The following is a 26,257-nucleotide window of genomic DNA, read 5'->3' as shown; positions in this document are numbered from 1 at the left end:
GATGCAACTCCAATATGGATTCATTATATCTTAGTTGGGATCAAGTACGTGGTACTCTTTTATTATCTTGAAGAACAAGGAAATCATTTTTAAAAATGTATTTAAGTAATTCAGAGCTTTCTGGATAACAGGTTCCCAGATAACGGAAAGAGGGGGCCACATTGCTAGTACAGAGTCAAAAATCCGATTTAAAGCTACCAGGAGTGGCTTCTTGCAGGCTTATGGCAGCAGCGCCCCTGTCTTTAGAATATCCAGTTATTGCTGATCTGCAACTGCTTTCAGTCTCTTACTGCCATTGGCATTGGTCTGATATCTAGTGGGCTCTCATAGTTATATCACAAGCATCAGGGATGTGTATCAATTGACTTCTTATTGCCAGTGGAAAGAAACAGATTTTTCCTGTGACAGTTGCTTTCAGCTGCCATAGACAGCTCAGTTCCACTAACTGTGGCAGGGACAATCAGCCATAATTAAGGCAGGCAATTTTATAGCTGGTATCAAAATGCAAAAAGAGGATTGGTGGGGAAAGGTAAATGTAGCCACTGAAAAAGCCAAAAAGGCTATACAGCCAACCCGGACTTTGGGTGAAGTGACTTGTCCAACATCACAGGGTACAGCCAGCAGCCAAGGGTGGAATTGAACCCGCGTCTCAGTGGGGATTGACCCTACTGAGGGCGGATCCCCTAACCACTCGGCTATCTGGGACCTCCCGAGTATAAGAGGATCTATTCGTTCTCTTGTCTTAGATATGACGGTGATGTCGTCACTGTGTGAAGGAAACATGCAGGGTTAAAGCCGGCTGCACCAAGACCTGTATGAGTAGGGGGACTGTTACATAAGCAGAGAGAATGAATCTGCAAACTGTGCTGCACTATTCATAACATAAAAATAGGCACAACATCGATTTGAAAAGTGTTTGACCTGAAAGCAGGTGCCTGTATGGCTATTCCAGCTGGACCCAATAAAGCCCTATGTGGGTTATATGAGAGACTTTCCATACAAGGCTGGCTGGCCACTCTTATATCATGTATACTAACTGTATAAGCACATCGTTCCACAGTCTTTAAATGTTGATTGCATCAATGTTTTAAACAGATTTTGTGTCTGTATGTCTATGTATATCCAATAATATATACGTAATTATTATTACTTTTACTTGCATTATATTTTACATTTTGGTCCCAAAGAGGAAACAAAAACTTGGGCTATATTGCAACAAAATGTTATATTTATTTTTGATTATTAAAAGGAGTGTAAGTCGTTTTTTTACACACACCTATATTACACCTAAGTATTTGTACTTATGTTACACCTGTCAGCGGCAAGGCTTTTACTGTAAATAAGTATGATTCTATTATAGGGACATATATTGTAGTGTCACCCACTGTGACCTACAGCACTTATACTGAATTTGCCTATTTGTGTCTGTAAGTTACCCTCCCATATAGATTGTAAGCTCTACGGGGCAGGGACCTCCATCCTCTTATGCCTATGACTCTTAACTTATTGCAACTGTATCTTGTATTTATTTGTATTTATTATTATACTTTGTATTTATCTATTATTATCTTAATAACCCCCTGTTTGTATTAATGTATTCTACTGTACAGCGCTGTGTACATAAGTAGCGCTTTATAAATAAATACATAGGGGAACATTTACTAATCCACGAATCCGAATGGGAAAAATTTGGATTGGAAACAAACATTTTGCGACTTTTTCATATTTTTTGCGATTTTTGACGCCATTATGACTTTTTCGTAAATTGACGCAACTTTTTCGTAGCCGTTACGATTTGCTCGTGTATTGTCACGACTTTTTCGTATTGAGTGCTTGTAAACGGCAGGCAAACCTTTCAGACTTTGCATGATTTTGGAAGCCTCCCATAGGGCTCAATGGCACTCTGCAGCTCCAACCTGGCCCAAGGAAAGTCTCCCATAGGGCTCAATGGCACTCTGCAGCTCCAACCTGGCCCAAGGAAAGTCTCCCATAGGGCTCAATGGCACTCTGCAGCTCCAACCTGGCCCAAGGAAAGTCTCCCATAGGGCTCAATGGCACTCTGCAGCTCCAACCTGGCCCAAGGAAGTCCCATAGGCCAGGCCTGGCCCAACGGCCAAAGTCTCCCATAGGGCTCAATGGCACTCTGCAGCTCCAACCTGGCCCAAGGAAAGTCTCCCATAGGGCTCAATGGCACTCTGCAGCTCCAACATGGCCCAAGGAAAGCCTCCCATAGGGCTCAATGGCACTCTGCAGCTCCAACCCGGCCCAAGGAAAGTCTCCCATAGGGCTCAATGGCACTCTGCAGCTCCAACCTGGCCCAAGGAAAGTCTCCCATAGGGCTCAATGGCACTCTGCAGCTCCAACCCGGCCCAAGGAAAGTCTCCCATAGGGCTCAATGGCACTCTGCAGCTCCAGCCTGGCCCAAGGAAAGTCTCCCATAGGGCTCAATCGGTCCAAAGAACCACCCAGGCGAGCTAGAAACTTGCAAACAAACACAATAAAACATTACCTTACCCTCGCACTCACAAATCAGCTGTTCCAAAACAACTACGGGTTTGCGTGGTGCAAGCTGGGAAATGTAGTGCGGACGCAGGCTGCGGAGAGAGAGAAACCAGGCGAGAGAACTACAACACCCAGAGAGCGCCACACCTCCTACAAGGACTGTTGCTACGGATTACGCAATGAAAATCATCTCCGGGGGCGTGTTCTGGTTTCAAAGTCAAATTTGGCGTACGGGAAGCTGCCCTCGAAACCCCCGAGGTGGTGGGTAGAATATTTTTTATGATGAGTGCAGAGTTTGTCCTGTCCCTCGTCGTGGAGAAAAACTAGTTATTGTTAGACTGCTGCTACGTGATAGTGTTTAAATAATAGGGCAGTACGCACCAGAAGCGGCACGGACCGCATCGCTAGCCATACCGCCCAGCACTACTTAGAACCCACCAAGCTGAAAATCCCTCAAAATACCCTCAAATCCACCACCTTCCTTCCTTTTACTTTGCACCATGCACCCTATACAATGCTACAAGAGTGACTGACTACTTGTATTTCACCCCACAGCATCCAATCACTCCACCTTGCCCAGACATAGCCAGTAATACACTAAGGTTTCACATAAACTGCTAACAAGACAGAATTTATCGGCAATGTCTGAATAAAATTGATAGTAAATATATACAAATGACAGGGATATGTGTAAATTCATTTATTTAAATTAAAGAAACCCCCCACACTGGAGACAAATTCTTATACTGAAAGCTTGCATCTCCAAACTTGAATTCACTGTGTTCGAACTCATTCAGCCTTGGGATGTGGATCTTGCTTAGTATAGCACATTTTTAAGAGCGTTCTGTGGCCACCAAAAAAAATACCGTCAAATACCGTGACACCGATATACTGTAATTTTGAAAAATACCGTGATATAAATTTTTGGTCATACCGCCCAGCACTATACTCTTTTATTATCTTGAAGAACAAGGAAATCATTTTTAAAAATGTATTTAAGTAATTCAGAGCTTTCTGGATAACAGGTTCCCAGATAACGGAAAGAGGGGGCCACATTGCTAGTACAGAGTCAAAAATCCGATTTAAAGCTACCAGGAGTGGCTTCTTGCAGGCTTATGGCAGCAGCGCCCCTGTCTTCAGGATATCCAGCTATTGCTGATCTGCAACTGCTTTCAGTCTCTTACTGCCATTGGCATTGGTCTGATATCTAGTGGGCTCTCATAGTTATATCACAAGCATCAGGGATGTGTATCAATTGACTTTTTATTGCCAGTGGAAAGAAACAGATTTTTCCTGTGACAGTTGCTTTCAGCTGCCATAGACAGCTCAGTTCCACTAACTGTGGCAGGGACAATCAGCCATAATTAAGGCAGGCAATTTTATAGCTGGTATCAAAATGCAAAAAGAGGATTGGTGGGGAAAGGTAAATGTAGCCACTGAAAAAGCCAAAAAGGCTATACAGCCAACCCGGACTTTGGGTGAAGTGACTTGTCCAACATCACAGGGTACAGCCAGCAGCCAAGGGTGGAATTGAACCCGCGTCTCAGTGGGGGTTGACCCTACTGAGGGCGGATCCCCTAACCACTCGGCTATCTGGGACCTCCCGAGTATAAGAGGATCTATTCGTTCTCTTGTCTTAGATATGACGGTGATGTCGTCACTGTGTGAAGGAAACATGCAGGGTTAAAGCCGGCTGCACCAAGACCTGTATGAGTAGGGGGACTGTTACATAAGCAGAGAGAATGAATCTGGAAACTGTGCTGCACTATTCATAACATAAAAATAGGCACAACATCGATTTGAAAAGTGTTTGACCTGAAAGCAGGTGCCTGTATGGCTATTCCAGCTGGACCCAATAAAGCCCTATGTGGGTTATATGAGAGACTTTCCATACAAGGCTGGCTGGCCACTCTTATATCATGTATACTAACTGTATAAGCACATCGTTCCACAGTCTTTAAATGTTGATTGCATCAATGTTTTAAACAGATTTTGTGTCTGTATGTCTATGTATATCCAATAATATATACGTAATTATTATTACTTTTACTTGCATTATATTTTACATTTTGGTCCCAAAGAGGAAACAAAAACTTGGGCTATATTGCAACAAAATGTTATATTTATTTTTGATTATTAAAAGGAGTGTAGGTCGTTTTTTACACACAACTATATTACACCTAAGTATTTGTACTTATGTTACACCTGTCAGCGGCAAGGCTTTTACTGTAAATAAGTATGATTCTATTATAGGCACATATATTGTAGTGTCACCCACTGTGACCTACAGCACTTATACTGTATTTGCCTATTTGTGTCCATAAGTTACCCTCCCATATAGATTGTAAGCTCTACGGGGCAGGGACCTCCATCCTCTTATGCCTTTGACTCTTAACTTATTGCAACTGTATCTCGTATTTATTTGTATTTATTATTATACTTTGTATTTATCTATTATTATCTTAATAACCCCCTGTTTGTATTAATGTATTCTACTGCACAGTGCTGCGTACATAAGTAGCGCTTTATAAATAAAGATATACATACATACATAGGGGAACATTTACTAATCCACGAATCCGAATGGGAAAAATTAGGATTGGAAACAAACATTTTGCGACTTTTTCGTATTTTTTGCGATTTTTGCGTCGCCGTTATGACTTTTTCATAAATAGTCTCAACTTTTTCGTAGCCGTTACGACTTGCGCGAATTGTTGCAACTTTTTCGTAGCCGTTTCGATTTGCTCGTATATTGTCGCGACTTTTTCGTACTGAGCGCTCGTAAACGGCAGCCAAACCTTTCAGACTTTGCATGATTTTGGAAGCCTCCCATAGGACTCAATGGCACTCTGCAGCTCCAACTCGGCCCAAGGAAAGTCTCCCATAGGGCTCAATGGCACTCTGCAGCTCCAACCTGGCCCAAGGAAAGCCTCCCATAGGGGTCAATGGCACTCTGCAGCTCCAACCTGGCCCAAGGAAAGTCTCCCATAGGGCTCAATGGCACTCTGCAGCTCCAACCCGGCCCAAGGAAAGTCTCCCATAGGGCTCAATGGCACTCTGCAGCTCCAACCTGGCCCAAGGAAAGCCTCCCATAGGGGTCAATGGCACTCTGCAGCTCCAACCTGGCCCAAGGAAAGCCTCCCATAGGCTCACTGGGCACTCTGCAGCTCCAACCCGGCCAAGGAAAGTCTCCATAGGGCTCAATGGCACTCTGCAGCTCCAACCTGGCCCAAGGAAAGCCTCCCATAGGGGTCAATGGCACTCTGCAGCTCCAACCTGGCCCAAGGAAAGCCTCCCATAGGGGTCAATGGCACTCTGCAGCTCCAACCCGGCCCAAGGAAAGTCTCCCATAGGGCTCACTGGCACCTGCAGCTCCAACCCGGCCCAAGGAAAGTCTCCCATAGGGCTCAATGGCACTCTGCAGCTCCAACCCGCCCAAGGAAAGTCTCCCATAGGGCTCAATGGTACTCTGCAGCTCCAACCGGCCCAAGGAAAGTCTCCCATAGGGCTCAATGGCACTCTGCAGCTCCAACCCGGCCCAAGGAAAGTCTCCCATAGGGCTCAATGGCACTCTGCAGCTCCAACCTGGCCCAAGGAAAGTCTCCCATAGGGCTCAATGGCACTCTGCAGCTCCAACCCGGCCCAAGGATAGTCACAATACTGAAGCTTGAATGAATCCGAAACTTTCGTACTCAGCGCGACGGCTACGAAAAAGTCGGTACAATTTACGAAAAAATCACAAAATACCGATCATTACAAAAAAAACGCATTGGGACGCTTTTCGGGCATTTGTGGATTAGTAAATGTGCCCCATAGAGTAACCAAATGCATAAACTTGAGCGCAGAAGTAGAAGTTACATCTTTTATTAACACAGCTCTCCTTACCAAGCCTTTGCCTACCCTGCCACAGACAATCTAATGCACAGTTTATAGATATTGCCTTGTCACTGGACTGATGTTGCGTCGAGTGCGTGTTTTCATTCGCCTCAGTGCAGAACGTGTCCTGGGAGCGCAGAAGGCCCGTCACAGATATCTGCTGCACATTTGTTATCTTTACGGAAAACATGGATAAGTCGCTAAATCATTCTCACGTACAAAATCCCATCGGTCCAAACAACCACCCAGGCGAGCTAGAAACTTGCAAACAAACACAATAAAACATTACCTTACCCTCGCACTCACAAATCAGCTGTTCCAAAACAACTACGGGTTAGCGTGGTGCAAGCTGGGAAATGTAGCTTAGCCTCCCCTAGCCTTATTGAAAATCCGCCTATGTAATTGCATCAGCTTCATTAAAAGCAAATCTTAATGGCACAAAACTGGCAGAAAAGACATGATTAGAATGATTTCCCCAGCTTTCTCACTTAAACCACAGAATCAGATGTCTTTGTATAAAATGCGCTCAGGTGGATGAGGAAGTGAAATTCGTCAGGATGTGCAGATCTGCTTTTGACCGGATATTCTTGGCCAATTTGTCTACTTAGTGGTTGAAAAAAAAAAACATTTCTAAGAGTTTGTGACCAATAATCAGTACTATAAATAACATCCCATTGCATCATAAGATATACTGTAAATTTTTCAGGGACTTTTTGTTCTATGTATGGACAAAGACAAAGCTGCTGAAGTGCTGAAAAAGGGCCTTAATTATGCACATAGGGGTTAAATTGCAGAAGTGCAACGACAACCAATCAGCAATGAGCTTCCAACAGTCAGCTGCATGTTGGAAAATAACAGTTGTTGGTAAAGTGCTAGAGAAAATGGAGGTAATATCTGGTAGGGATAATAAAAAATGCTGACTTCAGAGAGAATCTTTTTTGGATGGAAACTTGACCCTAGGGGCTTAAATGAACAATGAAATGCAGGATGTTTTTGTAAGTTTTTAATTGTTATTCACTTTGTTACAGTGTATCCAGAAATCCACAGGTCCCATACCTTTATTACAGCTTAGTTAGAGTCACAGTCTGTGGCTAAATGATCATTTTCTATTACAGTTTTTGCTGGCAGAGATGTCTTACTTGTGGGATTATAGCTAAATACGAAATGGATGAAATGAAACGGAAGATTGTAGATCAGTGTGCCGCTGAAATGGATCTTGTTCCCAATATGGAAGAAGAGGTACAGAGCAGTAGGAACCTTGTAGTAAGTTGAAATCTGAGTAGTATCAATGTATGAAATAAGATGGATTAGAATAAAATGTATTTGTTCTCTCTGATAGACCAGATGCTACACCTGTATCGCTTTGGCCATCTTCCTTCTATCGCTTATACTCGGATGCTCTTGCCGCTGGTGTAGAAAGCAACTACAGAAAAGGAATGACGACGCCTGTGCCAAGAAAGAAGATTTAGGATTTAGAAAGCACTACTGTGTGATTCTAAATGAATATGAGACTTCGGATGAAGATGAAGAATTTGTGGATTGTGCAGAGGGTCACAGCATTTTACAGCAAGTCCAACATACGATTATTTATAGAAGCTCTTATCATCTCCAAGGCTCAAGTCAAACACGCCCGACCAACGCTGATGATTTTCATGATATCAGCTCCAGCGGAACCGATGATCCTAATTCTGACAAGGCCAATTACAGTCAAACTCAAAGATCAGCTGATTCTGATGATGTGAACACCAGCCAACCTATAGGGACACCAACTCTTATACAGATGGCAGAAAAAGTTGTTAAAGGGATCCAAAGCCTTTGGCTTAAATTGTGCAGATCTTTGTCCCGATTTGGTACCAAATTTGTATTGTACAATATAATGCCAGATTAAATTAATACAAGCGAAGTAATTTAAAGGCTTGTTAAAAGGGATCTGTTACCCAAAGTAACAATTGCAAATCCTATTTAAATGTGTTTGCAAAGCAAAATAAACCTTACTTATACCTTATAAATCTTGTTTCCTTCATTCTTTTAGAGTCCACAATTAGAGCCTACAGGTAGGCCTGATTCTGTGGAACTGTTACCAGGGTAAGCTTTGCATGACAGGTGCAGCGTCGAGTCTGCAACCCTTACCCCTCCCCTGTTTTACCCCCTGCCCCTAACCTTTTTCCCAAACAACACACTTGGACACTGTAGCTGGGAAGAGAAGGCCGCAGTTATTTATTTATTAACAATAAACATCAGTTTATCAGTTAAGATTTGTAACATTATTAACTTGTACAAAACCGTTTGTATAACCAACATTTACAGTAACAACAATCCTTACTCGCCTCTAAAGGGCTGGCCCCAAACCCAAATGTAACGCCTGCTTCCTGCCTCCTTTTCCCCCAACCTAAACCGAGGCTAACTGCCGCTCAGGACGCCAGGCCAACTGGGCTACATTCTCCTTGACAAGTACCCCCCTTAAACTTCCCCCTGGAGCACGGAATATGGTACACTCTGCCTGGAAAATATCCAGGGCTCTCAGTGGCCAGACCAGGAACCCATAAAGAGGAGGGGGGAAGGGGGGCGGGCTGCCCTCCTAGCCCTATCATGCCCTGCTTCCCTACACTATGTTCTGGGTCATGGGGCTCCATGATCTGAAATACCTAATGTGTGCATCAGAAAAGAGGGCCTAATGCAGGTTCCCTTGCACAGGCTACACAATTATAGACAGTGAGCAGAGAGGGGGAATGAGAGTAGTGCAGTGACATCTAGAAAGTGCGGAAATGAAAGTGATTGTTATGCCTCAGGCATAGAGGCGGGAAAGGAAAAATGTGATGGACAGCTGAGTTATCTAAATACGTCTATATCAGCTATGGCTGTTTTTATTAACAAATGAATTTTTGTTTCATACTTGATTGAAAAGGACTTTAATTATGCAACTTTTTTATGACAGGTGCCCTTCAGGAGATGGGATTCTAGGTTATGTTCTGAATAATGGCATTATATTTAGTAACTGCTATGACTTATGAAGGACACTGTAAGCATTGTATCCCCTGTATCTGTTTGCCAGTGACACATAACTGGAATCCATCCAGGATATGTCATCCTTACAGGGGGTCTGGGAAACGATGGTGCTCTAAGAAAGAGTAGGAGGTTTTTTTATCACGTTAAGAAACACAACGCAGATGTAAATATCCTTAGTATCAGTGGTGTAACTATGAACTATGCGCAGGTGCCCCAATAGTGTGCAGGGGGGGAGCTGGGGGGTCCTGGTCCCACACCAAAAATCACCTCCCCTGTAAATTTGTGCAGAGGAAGCCCAGATTTTTGTTTGCAGGGGTGGCCCCTAAAGATATGCCCCTGCTTAGTAAATCTGGGGATTTATCTGTCATTATGGAGTCAGGAAGGAATTTTTTCCCCTTCTGAGGTCAAATTGGTCTTCAGATTTATTTTTTTTGCCTTCCTCTAAACTAAAGGTTAGGAAGGAGTTTTTTGCCTTTACAATGTAATTAACTTTCAATATGAATATGGGATATAAGATAAAACTGAAGGAAGCACTCCCAGACCAAGGCCTCTAATGTCTATTTACAGTTTTTCATTGTAACACTATTGCCTCTTTGCTTCTTTTTTTGTGCATAATTCAGATTTGTTTTGGAAACATTTGATTCAATCACCAGTAGAAAAAAAAGGTTGCACATTTTGTCATTTGCACCAGTGCCTGTTGTTGGAATAAAACATTTTAGTGAAATCACAGTTATTTTGAACACTACTTTCAAGCAGGTCTTTAAAATGCTCAATGTGTAATTTCATATTGCCATTATTATTATGACTATATGCACCCAAGTGCTTACAGAACTGCATATTGCAACTTCATGCCAATGTTATTAATAGTAAAGTCTTGATCAAAATTGCCTGCCTAGGTTTCAAAGTTCTTATGTACGGACAAAACTCCACCCAATCCCTGGGCCCATTACATCATTTCCCCGCCCCATCGCATTACTGCCATGTCCCTTGACATCATTGCCCCACCCCAACATGACTTCAGCCCCCCCCCAGGGATTATTTGTCCATATCCATATGTTACAAAATATATGGGCACTATAGTTTATGTATCATATGATTAAAAGATTTTATATTGGTATCTTGTAGAGACTCATGGAGATGCTTTAGAAGCAGTACAGGCAAACAGGCATAGAATATCAAATCAAAGGGTAGAGTTGATTTGATCAAATCAAATGGTAAGACTGACCCAATACGGAACGTCCTTAAAAGAAAGTGACTTTGATGAGGTAATAGGCATGGTAAAGCTTTCTGCAAAATAAATGTAGCGTTCTAGATGGCACTGATGTGGCAAATCTGTTGGCAGTAAAATGCCAAAATGCTCATCTGTCCGAGCCCTAAGTTTGTTTGTAAATGTCATTGCTACTGGAAGCAGTGTCAGTTTGGATTTTCTGCACTCCTGGCTCTGACTACTGAAACGATGTTGCAACCCACTGATAACTGGAAGATAATTGAATCCTGTTGATGATTTCATATTCAGACTAGAGAACAAATAGGAATAAACAAACGCCTTTCATTGCAAATACATTTGCTAATAACAGTAAAACCATTGGAAATGTGCCATGAATTTATATTGGAAACTTTCCATGGGTTACATTTTCTTTCATTCTGCAAAATCAGGTTTGGGCAGAGAACTCCTTTAAGAGCCAAATTTCTTGTTTTTGCTTAACCATAAATAAACATGCCTAAAATGTATTAAAATGCATTTGAACACTAAAAAATATTATGGCTGTTTTGCTGTTGACTTGGATTTATGTTAATAAAATAAAAGTCTTCCAGGAGCCACCACTTTAAAGTGTTAATTTACATCCACAAGTGCAGTGGGCACCATGTGCTTTTACTGCAGTAATTTGCACTGAAAACCACATTTATTAAATGTACTTCTGCCAAAATGCAATTCTTGCACATCCGTATAGTTGCGCTTAATGCAGCTCAGGCCTTCCACTCTAAATTGGGCGCTGCGCCTATTGACACAGGGGAACCCTGCAGTAGCTCCAGGGTTCCCTCAGCACCCTGTGTCAATAGGGGCAGCATATTTGTGCCAAAATAATAGGGCGCACAGGTAGCTCACACCCAGAAATGATGGCAGACTGACTTAGGAAATATATTTGCCACCCGATTTGCGATGAAGTGCACACACAGTTGCATCCCTCTTGGCTAAAATCAAACAGAGCTGAGGTAGGTGCACCACAAATGCATTAAGAGAATCGCCCATTTGCGCCCACAACACTTGCATTTTGGGAAAAAACTCTGCATTGTGGGAAAAAAAAACATTGGCGATGCTCGAAACTTTAATTTCTACACTACAGCAAGGTAAGTGAATGAGCCTTCAAGTCTTTGACATTTATGGTAGCTTCTCAATAACCACATCCCTAAGTTTTATTTTCAAGGTTTATGACATTTAGGGGCAGATTTGCTAAAACTCGAACTCTTTCTAAAAATTCGAATAAACTCACTTCCCCAAATGTCTGAAATGTATCAAATATTCTGAACTGAAAAAGCACATGCGGGAAAAATGTATGTATGTATGTATGTATATCTTTATTTATAAAGTGCTACTTATGTACGCAGCGCTGTACAGTAGAATACATTAATACAAACAGGGGGTTATTAAGATAATAATAGATAAATACAAAGTATAACAATAAATACAAGATACAGTTGCAATAAGTTAAGAGTCAAAGAGACAAGAGGATGGCGGTTCTTGCAGACAAATAGGTAAATATAAGTGCTGTAGGTCACAGTGGGTGTCGCTGCAATATATGTGCAGAAAAGTGCAGAAAATTGCAGAAAGGTCTTGAAAACTACAACTTTTTTGAACTGTCGCACAAAAACCAGATTTGGAATTGTCGCAGTATTGTCACAAAGTAAATCTCAAAATAGTTGCAAATTTTTTTTGGTGACTTTTAGCACTAAAAAAAATCTGAATCGGAAAATAAATAGTCCCCTTAATGTCAATATTAGACCCGCAGTACTGTGTGGAATTTACAACAATGTTACTAATTTTGCACATTGTGCTATCTATGCAAATAGAATCCATATTGATGAAAATGCTAACGAGGGGGTCTCTCTCACTAATTTAACCCCAAAGTAAAATGGATGTACATAAAGAAGATCGAGCTAATGACGTACCTAACAGCAACATTTTGTCTGTGCGGCATAAACACTAAATGAGTCTGTACTTTGCTAAAGTGCACAGATGGACTGCGCTCACTGAAACACTTGAGTATCCTTTTGTGCTGTTTATCTTTTATTTCTGATCATTAAAAGTTAATTTTTTTAAACATATAAGTATAGAAATGGTAATTAGAACACTTGAAAGTGTATATTAGCACTCTGCTACATTGCAGCTGTGGATGGTTTCAAATAAATCAGGAAAAGAGCTAACACAGAGCAAGCTGAAGTTTCCAGATAAAGGCCTAGGGCCCATTTAATTAGACAAGATAACTTTTTAGTTGAAGTTTTTATGTATTTGTGTTTGGTTATTGTGTGTGTCTGCGTTGGGAGGGCCAACAAAAACATCATAAGGCTCATTTATCAAAACTGGGTCAAGGTACTATGTTTTTTGTTTTGCACTTTGCACCTAGCCCTGCACCTAGCCATCTGGCAGCACTGCATACAGGACAAGGGGAGGGGAGTAAAGGGCACATTCCCAACCCCTGGTACACACCTATGCCATGGCGGGCCAAGTCGAGTTGCACCCTAAGCACATGACTCTTCTGCCTACCCTACAGCTAGCCTGCATGACATTTAGAACTTACAAACCAAGAGCACTGGGGGATACAAGGTATTAGGAAACCCTGTACCTACCACCTGCTACCTACCAATTTCCCAGTGGCTTTATGAATCTACTAATTTAATTTGCAGTTGTATTTATATTCAATTTAATAACCTGCACTTGAAGCAGGACAGGAACTTTTTGCTGTTTTTAAGACTTCCACTTTAAGGACTAAAGATAGGAAAGGAAATAGAAAAGAAAAGGGTCAGTAGTGATGAAAATATAAATGGACAAAGGTTAGTAGGGTTAGTAGCCAATAATTAGTAGGGGGAATGCCAGCAGAAGGTGGTTGGAGAGGAGAGAAGGGTGGTTTAATAAACAAGTACTTTATAGCATGGCCCATAGGGAAGAAAGTGGTGGGTTAAACAAAGTAAAAGGAGAAACGAGAAGAAGAGTTGGGATTTGGATGGGTGGGGTATATAGAGTAGAATTCTTCCTCCAAATAATACCAGGACTGCTTCTTGCACTGCCTACCCTGCTGAGATCTCTATTGGCAGTCATTCAGAGGTAACTAAAGAGGGTGATATAATAAATGGTTATGTACATCCTACCATGTAGCACAACTTTGCTACCCACATGGGTTACTACCATTCACTTATTTTCCTGTCTTTAAAAACTCACTCAACCTGTATCTTATTATGTAGTAGTGTTTTGAGTGTAGATTATTTAATTGATGTTATGTTACCACTTCCCTTATATTACAACCCCCTTTCTTTTAAACTTTAAAATTCAATTGTAAAACCTAATATTAACCCTAATAATAACCCACTGACTGCACTTGACATTTTTTCATCTTTTGGGTCATATAGTGATGTACCAGTTTCATACAGTATTGTCCTGCTACTCTTACAGCTCTTACTATTGAATTCCTCCCTTTCAGCTATCTAACCATAATGGAATCAGCTTTTAATGTATCCCCTTTATAATAAATTCTGGCAACATGTCGCTCACCGCCCCCTTTGCTGTTGCTCCCAGTGGCCCCAAAGTAGGTGCCCATTTTTACATTTCTGGCTTGGGGGCAAGTTTTGGAAGCACAGAGACAGTTTTACTCCAAGCAGAAACTCCTGCAGGCCAGCAGTCCACACGGGGCTACCAAATAGCCAATAACAGTTCTTATTTGGCATCCCCAAAAAACTTTCTTCATGCTTGTGTGGCTCACTAACACTTTTTACATCTGAGTGTGGCTCACAAGTAAAAAAGGTTGAGTATCCCTGCCATAGATAGTGACTACTTATAGGGCTGGGTGGGGGCTGCTTGGGTCTCCCTTCATTGAAATGCCAGGGCCTATTCTGTATCCCAGTCCAGGCCTGAGCTTGTCCTTATTATCATCTTAACCTGGCCAAATGTAAAACCTTTTTTTTTTTTGCTATAACAACTCATTTTGTATACATATACTCATCATTTACTAAGATTCCAGGTGCAAGCGTGTTAAAGGAAAAGTAACACAAAATTTTTTTAAGTAAAACATCTATTCTACCCTGCTCAAATAATTGCCCTATCCTGCACACAGTTTAATATTTTAAAAGCTTTATTAGAAAATACCTTCTAAAACTTTGCATCCGGTCATTTCAAATACAGCGATACGGCGATCTTCCCTCTGCACAATCCACTATGCGACGATCGACATCTCCTCCTAGCCTTCCTTCTGTACAGGCAAACAGAATTGGATTGTGCAGAGGGTAGATCGCTGTATTTAAAATGAAAGGATGCAAAGTTTTTGTATTTTCTAATAAAGCATTCAAAATAATAAACGGTGTGCAGGATAGGGCAATTATTGGAGCAGAATAGATTTTTTTACTTACTTTACTTTACTTACTTTAATTTAGTGTTACTTTTCCTTTAGGATACTGCCGTGGCTGATTTGCTGTTATTACAAGCAGATGCAGGGACTTTGCGGAAAGAAGTAGGCATCTTCACACAATTGCAGTGAGCTCAAACACACTTTATTCATAACCACTTTTCAAAAGCAGGAAGATTTAAGACTGGGGCTCTGGTTGCCAACAGAGGATGAACATATTACTATACATTGGACTTCTGCAGATTCTCTCTTTCTCTCTCTTTCTCTCTCTTTCTCTCTCTTTCAATCTGCTTCTTACACAAACACATTCAGAGTTTCCCACCAAAGCCTCCAGGACCCCTGCCCCATGTGGCTGAACCAGAGTGCTGTTAGCTGTTCCAGGGGCTTCCTGCTCACTGGGGACTTTTACCTCTTCCTCTGAGGTGACCATATGCACAATGCTGAAGCTTCACCCATAGGTTCTCATATAACCTACACCTAAACACTTCCCTACCTGGTGCACACTTATGGGTTCTACCCCACCCTAAGTACACTTAGGTGACTATATGCACAATGCTGAAGCTTCACCCATAGGTTCTCATATAACCTACACCTAAACACTTCCCTACCTGGTGCACACTTATGGGTTCTACCCCACCCTAAGTACACTTCGTCAGGGCAACAGACTTTACCTTCAGGTTTTCCTTTCCAAGTAAACTCACTTACCACTGCTATCACTAACTAACTTCCCTTATCAAGATTCAAGATTCCCAGTAAACAAATTTAAAGACCTGGATCATTACTATTGTTAAGATGCAGAACCTTTAAGCTGATTCATTAAGGTCATTATATATCATATAATATATAATTCACTGTGTGTATAATGTAAGACACGTGCCCAAGGTACTTCTGTATCTCACTTGCCTGCCAAAGAGCTCACTGACCTATTAAAATGACATACAGTACCTTTAATATAACCTAAAGGCTTTGCTAAGCTACAGTGAGGTTTCCTTCTTCTCCAGTGCGTTGCCAGAGAACCAAATCCCCTAAATACAAAGTCTACATCTGAAGATCAGATCCTGATACCAAGGACAAGCACACTTTTTAAAATGAGGTGGTTGTGCCATTTAGAGTGTAAAAATTCTGCTTAATAATGTTTAATACACATTTCATGTAACACCTACTCACACCTTTATAGAAAACAAGCATTCATGCACAGCAACTTAGGCCAATTGCAGTAGTGATTTCTTGTAGCATGTCAGCCATTTGTTTTATGCTGGCAAGGAACACAGCTGTCTGGACAAACAGACAGACAAACATGTCTAGTTTTAAGAACGTAAAAAGGCACAATAAAAGTTGTATATATTTATTATTACAAAAGAAGGCTTTGATAATTTGATGTATTAATACAGATGGTAGGCACTGCTGGTTGAATTCCCTCATACTGTGACTGCCAAAGGCTGCTTATGCTTACCAAGAGTACAGTTCCACCAGATGGCCATATTGGCCGGACTAGAACGCAAGGCATACGGAGTGGATGAGTGGGCTGAGATGCTGAACTCAAATGCGAGGATGAATTTGTTTCCGTTAATGCTTCCTGTGGAATACATTTGTTTGTTATTCATCTATTCCAAATAATGTGTATACTAAGGACTGGTTTGAGTGTGGGGTATGCACTCTGAGCTATGGAAGGATGTAAGAAGGAGGGATGTGATTTAGTGAGCCAGAATATTAAGAGCAGATGGTAACACTAATGCATAGTGTAGGTATTAAAGGGAAACTATACTCCTGAACATTGCGGGTATCTATAAAAATATGTAGCATAAAACTGTGTAAAACATACAGTATGTACAATAATGCTTCATACTCCTAGCGAGAGCTATACCACCTGCACTGTGAGGGAGCTCTTGGTCTGAGTGGCCATGTTGGAACTGTCCCAGCTCATTATATGCAGGCATGTGATGTAGGATTGATCGACTCCCCCGATCATATGTCATTTTCATAAGCAAATAAATGAGCCCCCTCTGATAAATGGTGCACAACGGAGCCTACTGACACTTGGGAATGCTGGAGCTAAACTCTCACAATACTTGACGGAACTTGCACTTGATTTGTGTCAAATCACAAGTGCAATTATTTTGATGCATCATTTGCAATGGCAGGGGACACAACTTGGAGTGCTACTTCAATTACCTTGGAATTGGAGGGGAAGAAAGTTGTATTATAGATCAAAACATTGCAATTTGCATCCAAAAATGCTTTTGTATTCATAAATGACCCATCTAAGTATCAGTAGCCAGCCATAGGGAGACTAACGTACTCTGTGCTCTTAATACTGGCTTTTTTCTCAATAACAAGACATATTCTGATGATCCTATGTAACACTGAGTGCTTGCCCTTACTTATGGGGGGCTTTAACTCCCATGGACCCTTTGCTACTAGCCATGTGCTTTACTGTCAACATTGGCAAATTGGTACTCAATGGTATAGATTAATTTGCTAATTGGTACTGACCAATTTTTCTCAATAGTGGCAGCAATCTGTACTGCCAGTCATGTGTTCCCTGAACCTCTTATAACCTCCACCCTCTGTTACTGTCTTTCCCAGTGAATAGCTGCCCTTCAGTTTCTGCTATAATTACACTAACCCATGCTAATGGACAAATGATCGTTAATACAGTATTTTGTTTTGATTTTTACACCATAAATGTAAAGGTTTTGGCACTAAAAGTAAATATAGAAGCAGGAAGAAAGTGATGTTTGTGAAACAAGGCTTTGTTTGTTTACTAAATTATACCATTGTCGTTAAGTTGGTAGCTTATAGATTGAGCAAGGATTTCGCCATTACAGAAGTTCCTTTGTTTAGGAGATGATGAGTTTCACATTTCCTAATACTTTTCAAGTAGGGTGTGGGGCAATAAACAAACAGAATTAGCAGTTTTATGTTGTTCGGGCCAATGAAAATGTATATAATAGAATATAATAGAAACTGCAACTCTGTAGTGGGTGTCATTACAGTTTATTAAGGCTGGCTTAATATCTCACCCACGTTAAAATATTAAAACAATGCTCAGGGGGTAGAACTCCCTCTTCAGACCAGACAGCTCCATTACATCATAATACAGGCAAGTAGTAAAGCTTGAAGCCTTATTTACAACTGCAAGTGAGGTCAATCTAAAATGGATGCAAATGTTGTGTGTTTTCACTCCATTCATTAAAGGTACTTGCCTCAAAATATGCTCCATGTGTTTCCATGTAGTTGCACAAACGCCATTGCATCCATCCAGACTGCTCGGAAGTTGGAAACCTTGGATTGGCTGGAATTTCACAGCTCCCACAGTGACTTGTGGTCATGGCCGCAACACTTTCGGCAAAGGAATCACTTGCAATTGCCTTTATTTTGACACATTTGTGAGAAAACGTTATCTAATGGTTTGTAAAAAAAAAACATTGTATGGTGTCAGTTATCTCTAGGCCAGGGGAGGGACAGGTTATGTGTCATTGCCTTTAGTTTTTCAACTACAAACTAAAGGAAAAAAATGAAATCAATATTAGCTCAGGTGTCTGTGATACCCATTAAACAGCAACTTGGGAAGAAGAGCAGCACCACGTCCCTCCTCAGTGCCAATAACAACATTAACCAGGTGTGCTAACTGGCAGAATTTAGAGCAAACAAGTTTAGCAGCTACCAACAACCAACTTTCAGAACAGTATGTTATCACACAGCCCACTGGGTCAGTTCTGCAGTATTGCCCAGGGGTGAAATGGGTTAAAGCATTACTTTTAAGGTGGCCACACACGTGGCGATCTGGCGATGTTTCGTGCGACCATCGGTCGCACAAAACATCGTCAGATCCGCCACACACCGTCAGGGCTGAAACAGCAGATAAGGAGGTAGAAACAATAGGATTTCTACCTCCTTCAGCCGATTCAGCCCTGATGGCAGATTTTGCTCAGGCGCCTTCTATGGCGCCTGATAAAAAAATTTTCTGACCTGGCCGATCGGCGAGTCGACCGATATCAGCAGCCTCCTGCGATACACCGACTTGCCATACACGCACCGAATATCGTACGAAACGAGCTTTCATACGATATTATCGGTGCGTGTATGGCCAGCTTTATTCTTTTTTTATTAAACAAAGAACAAAAGACAAGACAAAAGCAACGCCATATTGTAAGAATATTGCAGTGTTCAGAGTCAGGAGTGGTGAAGCACTTAAGGTCCCTATTTGTAAAGCCAGCCAATCGGTGCATCCCCCACACCTCAGGGGTAATTTATAGCTCAAGATAGGGGAAATGGCAGGACCCATGAGAGGTGCAAGAGTGTGCCCCTTAGTGCTTATTGGTGCCATTTGCACCCTCCTCTACACTGCACTCTGCACTGAGCTCCAGACGAAAATTCCTGCTGCTCCTAATTTAAAGGAGAACTATACCCCCAGAACGAATACTTAATTAATAGACAGGTTATATTATGTTAAGTGACCTATTAAAGAATCTGGCCAAACTGGAATATATATATCAGTAAATATTGTCCTTTTACATCTTTTCCCTTGAGCCACCATTTAGTGATGGGCTGTGTGCTCCCTCAGAGATCACATGACAGGAAGTAATGCAGCTCTGACTGCAACAGGAAGTAGTGTGGAAGCAAAATAGTTGACTGACAAGCAAGGTACGGGCAGGAGGGGGGGGAGGACACGTACCTGCTACCCACCCCCAATCTACCCCTTTTTTAGCTTAACTGTCAAAATGGCCCCTCATTGCTGGTTTTTGATAGCAGGTTCTGGCAGTAAGTATAGTATTAGTTACCCAGCTATTGCACCATATTTCTAAGCAAAGAAACCAGGGAGAGAAGTTCCAAGAGCTCTTCACAATGCAAGACAAACACTAAGATCCTTCATAAACAGAAAGTATTCACACGCCTTGTGCTCCACACACAGCATTGCCTTAATAATAAAAATGAAAGGTTTTACCCCTCACTTAATTCTGGGCAGGGACAAGCAGATCAATGTCCCTGTGGCTGTGCACCCAGAACCACTGTTTAATAGCACAGATACAGCCTGAAAACAAACTGTCAGATTTCTGTATAAGGACCTAGCTGGCATATTATGTTTAATATAGGGCGGTGAAATGATGGTAAAGCTAATTATACGATTTGCTGGTTACCTATTTCTGTGTATTTTAACATTTTCTGATTAGTTTATAGGCTTTTCCATTCTGTAATAAGTTGGGTTTTATTTCCTTTCCCATGTGCTGCATTTTTGCCTCTGTTAGTAGGATGTGTAGGCTGAAAAACAGTTCTGTGGAAGCCATAGATATGTTCTAATGTTCTATAGATGAAACAAATATTACAGTTACATGGCTTGGTATCTCTGGCATATGCTGCTATTTTCTTCTTCATACTGTTTGGTCAGGTGAGAAAAACTATGTCCCAGTAAATTGCAGAATAAAATGTTGGAACATGTTTAGTATGTATAACCTGAAGGCAATAAAAAGGGTGTGTATTGTACAGGGTGTGTAATGCAATGAATATAAAATTACCTAAAGGCACATTTCTAAGCAGAACTGCAGGTATGAAAAATCCAGAAACTGTGGCATGATTTAAGTCTGAAGGAGAAGGAGATTTATTCACAAGGGATCATTTACAGTATGACCTCCAATGTAGCTTGCAATATGCAAAGAATGGATGCATGTAGGATTCACTTGAGGCCTACTGCTAGGCATCAATATTGCGCTGGGCATTAATCTGTTGCACATCAGTACTTTAGCTTAGTACCAATATGCCAGTGCAAACTATTGTCATTCACGGGTAATATAGGGTAAATGATACCTTTTAGGTGACTTACAAGTTCATTATAAAATACAAACAGTCTCTACAACTTAAGTCCCTTGTTTAGGTATGATAAAGTTGTTCCAAAAGTTTACATTTTAAAATCTACTGAATCAGCCAATGAAAGGTACTGCCTACTCTACATTTTGCAGTGTCGATCTATGGCTAACACAGTACAACACTCTGCTACAAAAGATATTCAGGCACACAAGGAGAAATCAGTTGCACTATAGGCACAAGAGAACCGTTTTATTTTAAATGACTTCTTCTACCAGTGTTCCTTTTGCAATCATATCACGACAAATGGTTCTGGCCATTTGAAAGGAAGCTGCTGAGCGTGGTACTGGCCACCTCTAACCCAGAGAACTTTACATGGAAATTTGTTGTTAGCAATATGTGGCTTTAAGGCAAGAGATGCAAGTATTTCATATAAAATAATAGAGGTGTAGAAGACATTATGTTAAAATAATATAAATATTTATTATAAAACAAGTGCAGTATTTACAAAGTATAATTAATACAGACTTAGAAAAGGTGTAGTAGTCTTTATCTTACAGCATCTTTTTACATTAGCATAATAAATTGGGGAGAGTGATTGCATGTGTCTCACACCCAAGGGAACACAGGAAGGCTGACATCACTTACATAAATACTATATTAGCAGTGATCCCCAACCAGTGGCTCGTGAGTAGCATGTTGCTCCCCAACCCCTTGGATGTTGCTCCCAGTGGTCTCAAAGCAGGTGCTTATTTTTGAATTTCTGACTTGGCAGGTTTTACTTGCATAAAAACCATGCGTACTTCCAGACAGAGCCTCCTGTAGTCTGCCAGTCCACACTGGGCAGCCAAATAACCAATTATAGCCCTTACTGGTCACCCCCTAGGAACTTTTTTTCATGCTTGCATTGCTACCTGCATTGCAACTTTTTCTATATTTAAATGTTGCCCATGGGTAAAAAAGGTTGGGGACCTTTGAGTTAAAGCTTTTGTGAAGAGGTAGAGCTGAAAGATTGTTGAGATGAGCCAGTCATCCTCAACTACAACCAACCCAATAACCTGTTGAAAAACAGAAAGTCAGGGCCTTGTAAAGTCTCTTTCTTTTAGTCCCTCCTTATTTTGCCAAGAGCCAAAGAGATAACCCTCTTGTAAGCATCACGGAATTGTCGATTCATTGCTGCGTAAAGTATGGGATTAATGCAACTGTTTAGCCAGGTAAGGTTTGCAGCTATCATGTGAAGCATTTGGGGTGCACTGTTTTTGGCATCAAAAATATTGAGTAATAAGAAAGGAATGTAGCTGACAACAAAGAAAATAAAGACCACAAAACACATTCGAGTGACCTTTTTAAAATCAGAACCTGAGTCCTTGGGTTGAGGCAATGTCCTTCGCTCAAGTTTTTCATTATCGTTGGCGTGAGAAGTAACTGCACTTTGGGAAGTACTCTTGTTGGATGGAAGGTGTTCCGAAATGACCTCACTGGAGACTGCTGTGTCCACACCACTGTCCATATCTTGATATTTTCCCACATCTGTTGAGTTAATGCCAGAAACATTCTCCTTTGTTGTGTTTTTCGTTTTAAGTTTATACTGGTCCAGAGCCTGAGCAGCTGATTTCACTTTGCGGTGAATAAGGAAGTAGAAGACCCCAACACAGCTAAGGCCAATAACAAAGTAAAATGCCATTAAAATTGTTGTGTATGGCCTTCCTTTTATACGGTGGAAGCTGCAGGTACACACTTTTGGAACTAATACAAAGACATACCACAATGGGGCAAAGCTAGCAAACCCAATTACCCAAGTACCAAGAAGGATAAGTGATACTCCAAGTCTACAGAAGATTTTATCAAAAAGTTTGTTGTTGGCAATAAGAATATAACGGCTGACGGCAATGAGGCACAAGTTCAGGATGGACACCGAGTTGGAGACAAACAGCAGCATTCCAAAGACTCTGCAGAAGGTGGTGCCACTTCTCCAGTACAGGTGGAGGTATGAATCTACTGAGAAGGGTTGCAGGAATGTGCAGTAGAGGATATCCGCTAAAGACAGGTTGACGATCAGCAGATTAAACCGTGTCTGGAGCTTTTTATCCAGAGCATAAGCAAGCACTGTCAGCACATTTCCAATAGTCCCCACCAGAGACACCACAATTCCCCACGTCACACCAAAATAGCGGTACTCCACAATGGAGGGGTCGTAGCAGGAAAAATTGGAATCTGTCTCATTCATGATGGAAGTAGTACCAGCTCCTATGAATAAAGAAAGAAAAAAGTGCCTATATTTAGTATATTGCATGAAGAGGCTTTTTGATGAAGACCCAGCAATTTATACATTGACACAAAAATCATACCGTTCCTACTATATCGTTGCTATAACTACATGTGCCTTTTATTGTCCTATATCCGTGCCTTTTTGCACTCGGAGTCTAACAAAGGCATAATGAAAAACACATGCATTTCCACCTTGTTGGTACAATTATATATGTGAAGCTAGTGCTCATGGGATTAAAACATGCACAATAAAATGCAATGCACTACAGATGCATTCCACGTACACTTTGATTTAATTAGTACATTCTAATTTTAATTATAGAACATACTTATTATAAAGAGCCCAAACAAATCTGGGAAACATTGTTAAACCCAACCCCTAAACTAACTATGGGTGGCCCCAAGATACAGTATCCTGAATATAACCATCCAAAAGGAGGGTCCTGCGCTCATATGTTTATGCTCATTGGCCTGTAGTATTCAGTCAGATGACTTTATGCAATTTATAGTAATGTGGAACTGTTCAAAATCATGGCTTGATTTACTCACTGTGTAGCATGTTTTTGTTTTGGAACTCTTTAAATAAACTTCTTGGTTGCTGTTATGTACCTATCAACAAAGCCATAGCTGCATGTTTCCTGAGGGCTAATCTAAGTATTATTGAACCTTATTGAGCAAACTGCATGGGATACATATTGTGGTGCGGTTGGCCCTCACAGGAAACCGTTTAAAGGGGTGGTTCACCTTTAAGTTACCTTTTAGTATGTTAGAGAATGGCCAGTTCTTGGTAACTTTTAAATTGGTGATTATTTTTTTTATAGATTTTAATTATTTGTTTTCCTTTTCTGACCCTTTGCAGCTTTCAAATGGAGCTGCTGAATAAAAAGCAAAATTATTAAAAATGAAGACCAACTGCAAATTGTTTCAGTATAGCACTGTCTACAGCATACTAAAAGTTAATTTAAAGGTGAACCACTCATCTTATATAGCCACAAACAGTCCAATGCAATGTGGTTTCCAGCTGGGGATGCCACCTCTCCGGTATTTCATTGGCCCAGCCACTAAAATACCAGCCAAGGCCATGGCTTGTATTACAAATTTGTAATAGCTAATCCTTTAGCCCCTGGCCTGCCCCATTCTCCCCACCTTGCTCCTATGGACTTACTAAACCCTCTGCTGATTCAATCCTTGATGGCATGATTCTGCCTCTTGATGTCTTAAACGGACACAGTCTGTCCCATTTACGTCACAGACTGCCATTTTGATGGACCACCCCCTGCAAGCAGCCCAAAAAGGTGTCAACCCTTTTTCCAGCAGGTACAGTGAGAAACCAAATCACAGGGGTTGTATTAGCATGCAAATTGCTTTAAATTGGGATAACCCATTGCACCACACTGTTAAGGCTAATATAATAAGATTATATTGCAGAATAGTCATTTTCTGCCAACCAAACCTTGAAGGGTTGTTATATGGTTCCATTGTTTAGAATAGCTGCTTTGACTCTTACTGGTATTTATTCTTGTTGGAGTGCTCCTACCAGTATTAAGGTGCATACCTTTCCCATCATGCCAAGCCTTTTACTCACCATAACTCTTAGTTACTGCACTTTGTATCACATGACTTGCATTGTTTACATTGGTAGATGGCTCCTAGTATAGGCAGAGCTTATCATTAGTTATCATTAGGCGTCTGAGGCAGTACTTGGTCACAAATCCAACCCTATCAACCAGGGTTGGTAAATGGGAGGCATTTTAGCTATTCCTCTGTTGCAAATGAACAGTATAACTACAATATACACTTTTCTGCAGTGTTAGCTCTCTAATGATCCCTGTCTGAAGAATCCAAGAGAAAAGGTTTTTTTACCATGCGTATATGTTCAGAAATGAAAGCAAACATTTATGTATCCTGTTCTGTCCTAAACAAAAAACCCCACCAGCAACCCATGGTAATATTATCAAACAGAGGATATTGCTCTAAATCCCATAGCCAAGTAATGAGCCTATAGTAGGAATGTAACTAAAGAATTCTGGTTTAAATCAGTTTAACATCTAATGCCTGAATATAATGCTTCTTAGCAGAAAGAAAAGAGAAAGGAAAGAGACTTCCCCAACTTACCCGGCAGTGGAAGAGTGACTGCGATCTCAAGCATTAAGGAACCTCTGAGGCTTTATATGCACTGCCCTCAATGTACGTAAGGAAAACCCCACCTTGCTCAATAATCTGACAAAACATCCGCCAGCATGTAATCTCTGAGTTATATTCTCTCTCTAAGGTGCTGATTAACCCTGCTGCTGCCTCAGCCTTCCCCTGGAGCAAATCATTTATATTTACTTTACTAGTTCCAATTGATTTTATGTCTCCTCCCCAGTCATGCACAGCCTTTCTGTATCTGTAACTAGCAGCACCGTGAGCTCCTGGGCACTCCCTCAGTATATTAGTATTGGGTGTTGTGAATATGGTCCCATTCCAGTAGAATTTGCTAGAGAATATGACCATTAACAGATGTTTATACCCTGTATGTGTATTTTGTCAGAGCTTCAGTGTTGAGATTACATTTCTACAGAATATATCATATCTCTTGATAGTCTTTGCTACTTTGGCACTTAGTTCCTTGGGTCCCTTCCATGATTCTTTTCTGGGCAAAAAAGGGGCTACAGACTTACTTACACAGATTACCCTGTGAACTCAGAATCTACCATACAGGTACCCTGGTGCCGTGTCGGACTGGCCAACAGGAATTCCAGGAAAACTCCCGGTGGGCCAGGTGTCCGTGGTCCCTCCTGCTCACCCAACCATTTGCCTTGTGTGCCTATATCATAGCCATTACTCAATTCTATATGAGAGGAAACAAAAGACATAGAAGAAAGGATAGACAATAGTATGTTAAAAGCATTAATTAAGAGATTACAGAAAGTGAGTGAACAGACAAGGAGATATAGTGTGGAGAGTGGGCCTGAGGTCTAAGGTTTTGTGGTGGGCCCTTGGCGCCTCCGTCTGACACTACCTCAGTGAGCTACTGCAAAGAAAGGGTTAAATGGATAACAGTATATGTTTATTCTACAATTTAATTGCAATTCTATAGCTTCCCACATTAAAAGGCATTTAGACTTCATTTTAGTTTTTATGTCATTAATATCTTTTGCAAAGTTGCCTTTAATAAAAAAAAAAAACTTTACTGCTTCCCTTAACCC

The 26,257-nt window shown here is 41.1% G+C and overlaps 2 protein-coding genes across 3 annotated transcripts; one reads left to right on the top strand and one right to left on the bottom strand.

Annotated features, from left to right (window-relative positions):
- Positions 1–7,224: 7,224 nt before the first annotated feature.
- Positions 7,225–8,387, top strand: LOC116408707. Of its 2 annotated transcripts, none has more exons than XM_031896367.1 (3): positions 7,225–7,373; positions 7,494–7,617; positions 7,718–8,387. In XM_031896367.1, the coding sequence occupies exons 1-3, from the start codon at positions 7,354–7,356 to the stop codon at positions 8,264–8,266; spliced, it is 693 nt and encodes a 230-aa protein (XP_031752227.1). In that variant the 5' UTR covers positions 7,225–7,353; the 3' UTR covers positions 8,267–8,387. The 2 variants fall into 2 exon arrangements, with proteins under 2 accessions (XP_031752227.1, XP_031752226.1); XM_031896366.1 differs by having other exon boundaries at positions 7,494–7,641.
- Positions 8,388–21,256: 12,869 nt separating this feature from the next.
- On the bottom strand, positions 21,257–25,905 carry gpr84 (G protein-coupled receptor 84; the record flags this gene model as incomplete). The annotated part of the gene is given in 2 exon segments (NM_001078867.1): positions 21,257–23,045; positions 25,734–25,905. A coding segment is annotated over 1 exon segment (1,125 nt). The 3' UTR covers positions 21,257–21,900.
- Positions 25,906–26,257: the final 352 nt, after the last annotated feature.

The sequence above is a fragment of the Xenopus tropicalis genome, chromosome 2 (assembly GCF_000004195.4).
Source record: "Xenopus tropicalis strain Nigerian chromosome 2, UCB_Xtro_10.0, whole genome shotgun sequence".
Lineage (NCBI taxonomy): Eukaryota > Metazoa > Chordata > Amphibia > Anura > Pipidae > Xenopus > Xenopus tropicalis.
The sequence above is the reverse complement of the archived record's forward strand: the minus strand, read 5'-3'. Positions and strand labels throughout refer to the sequence as shown.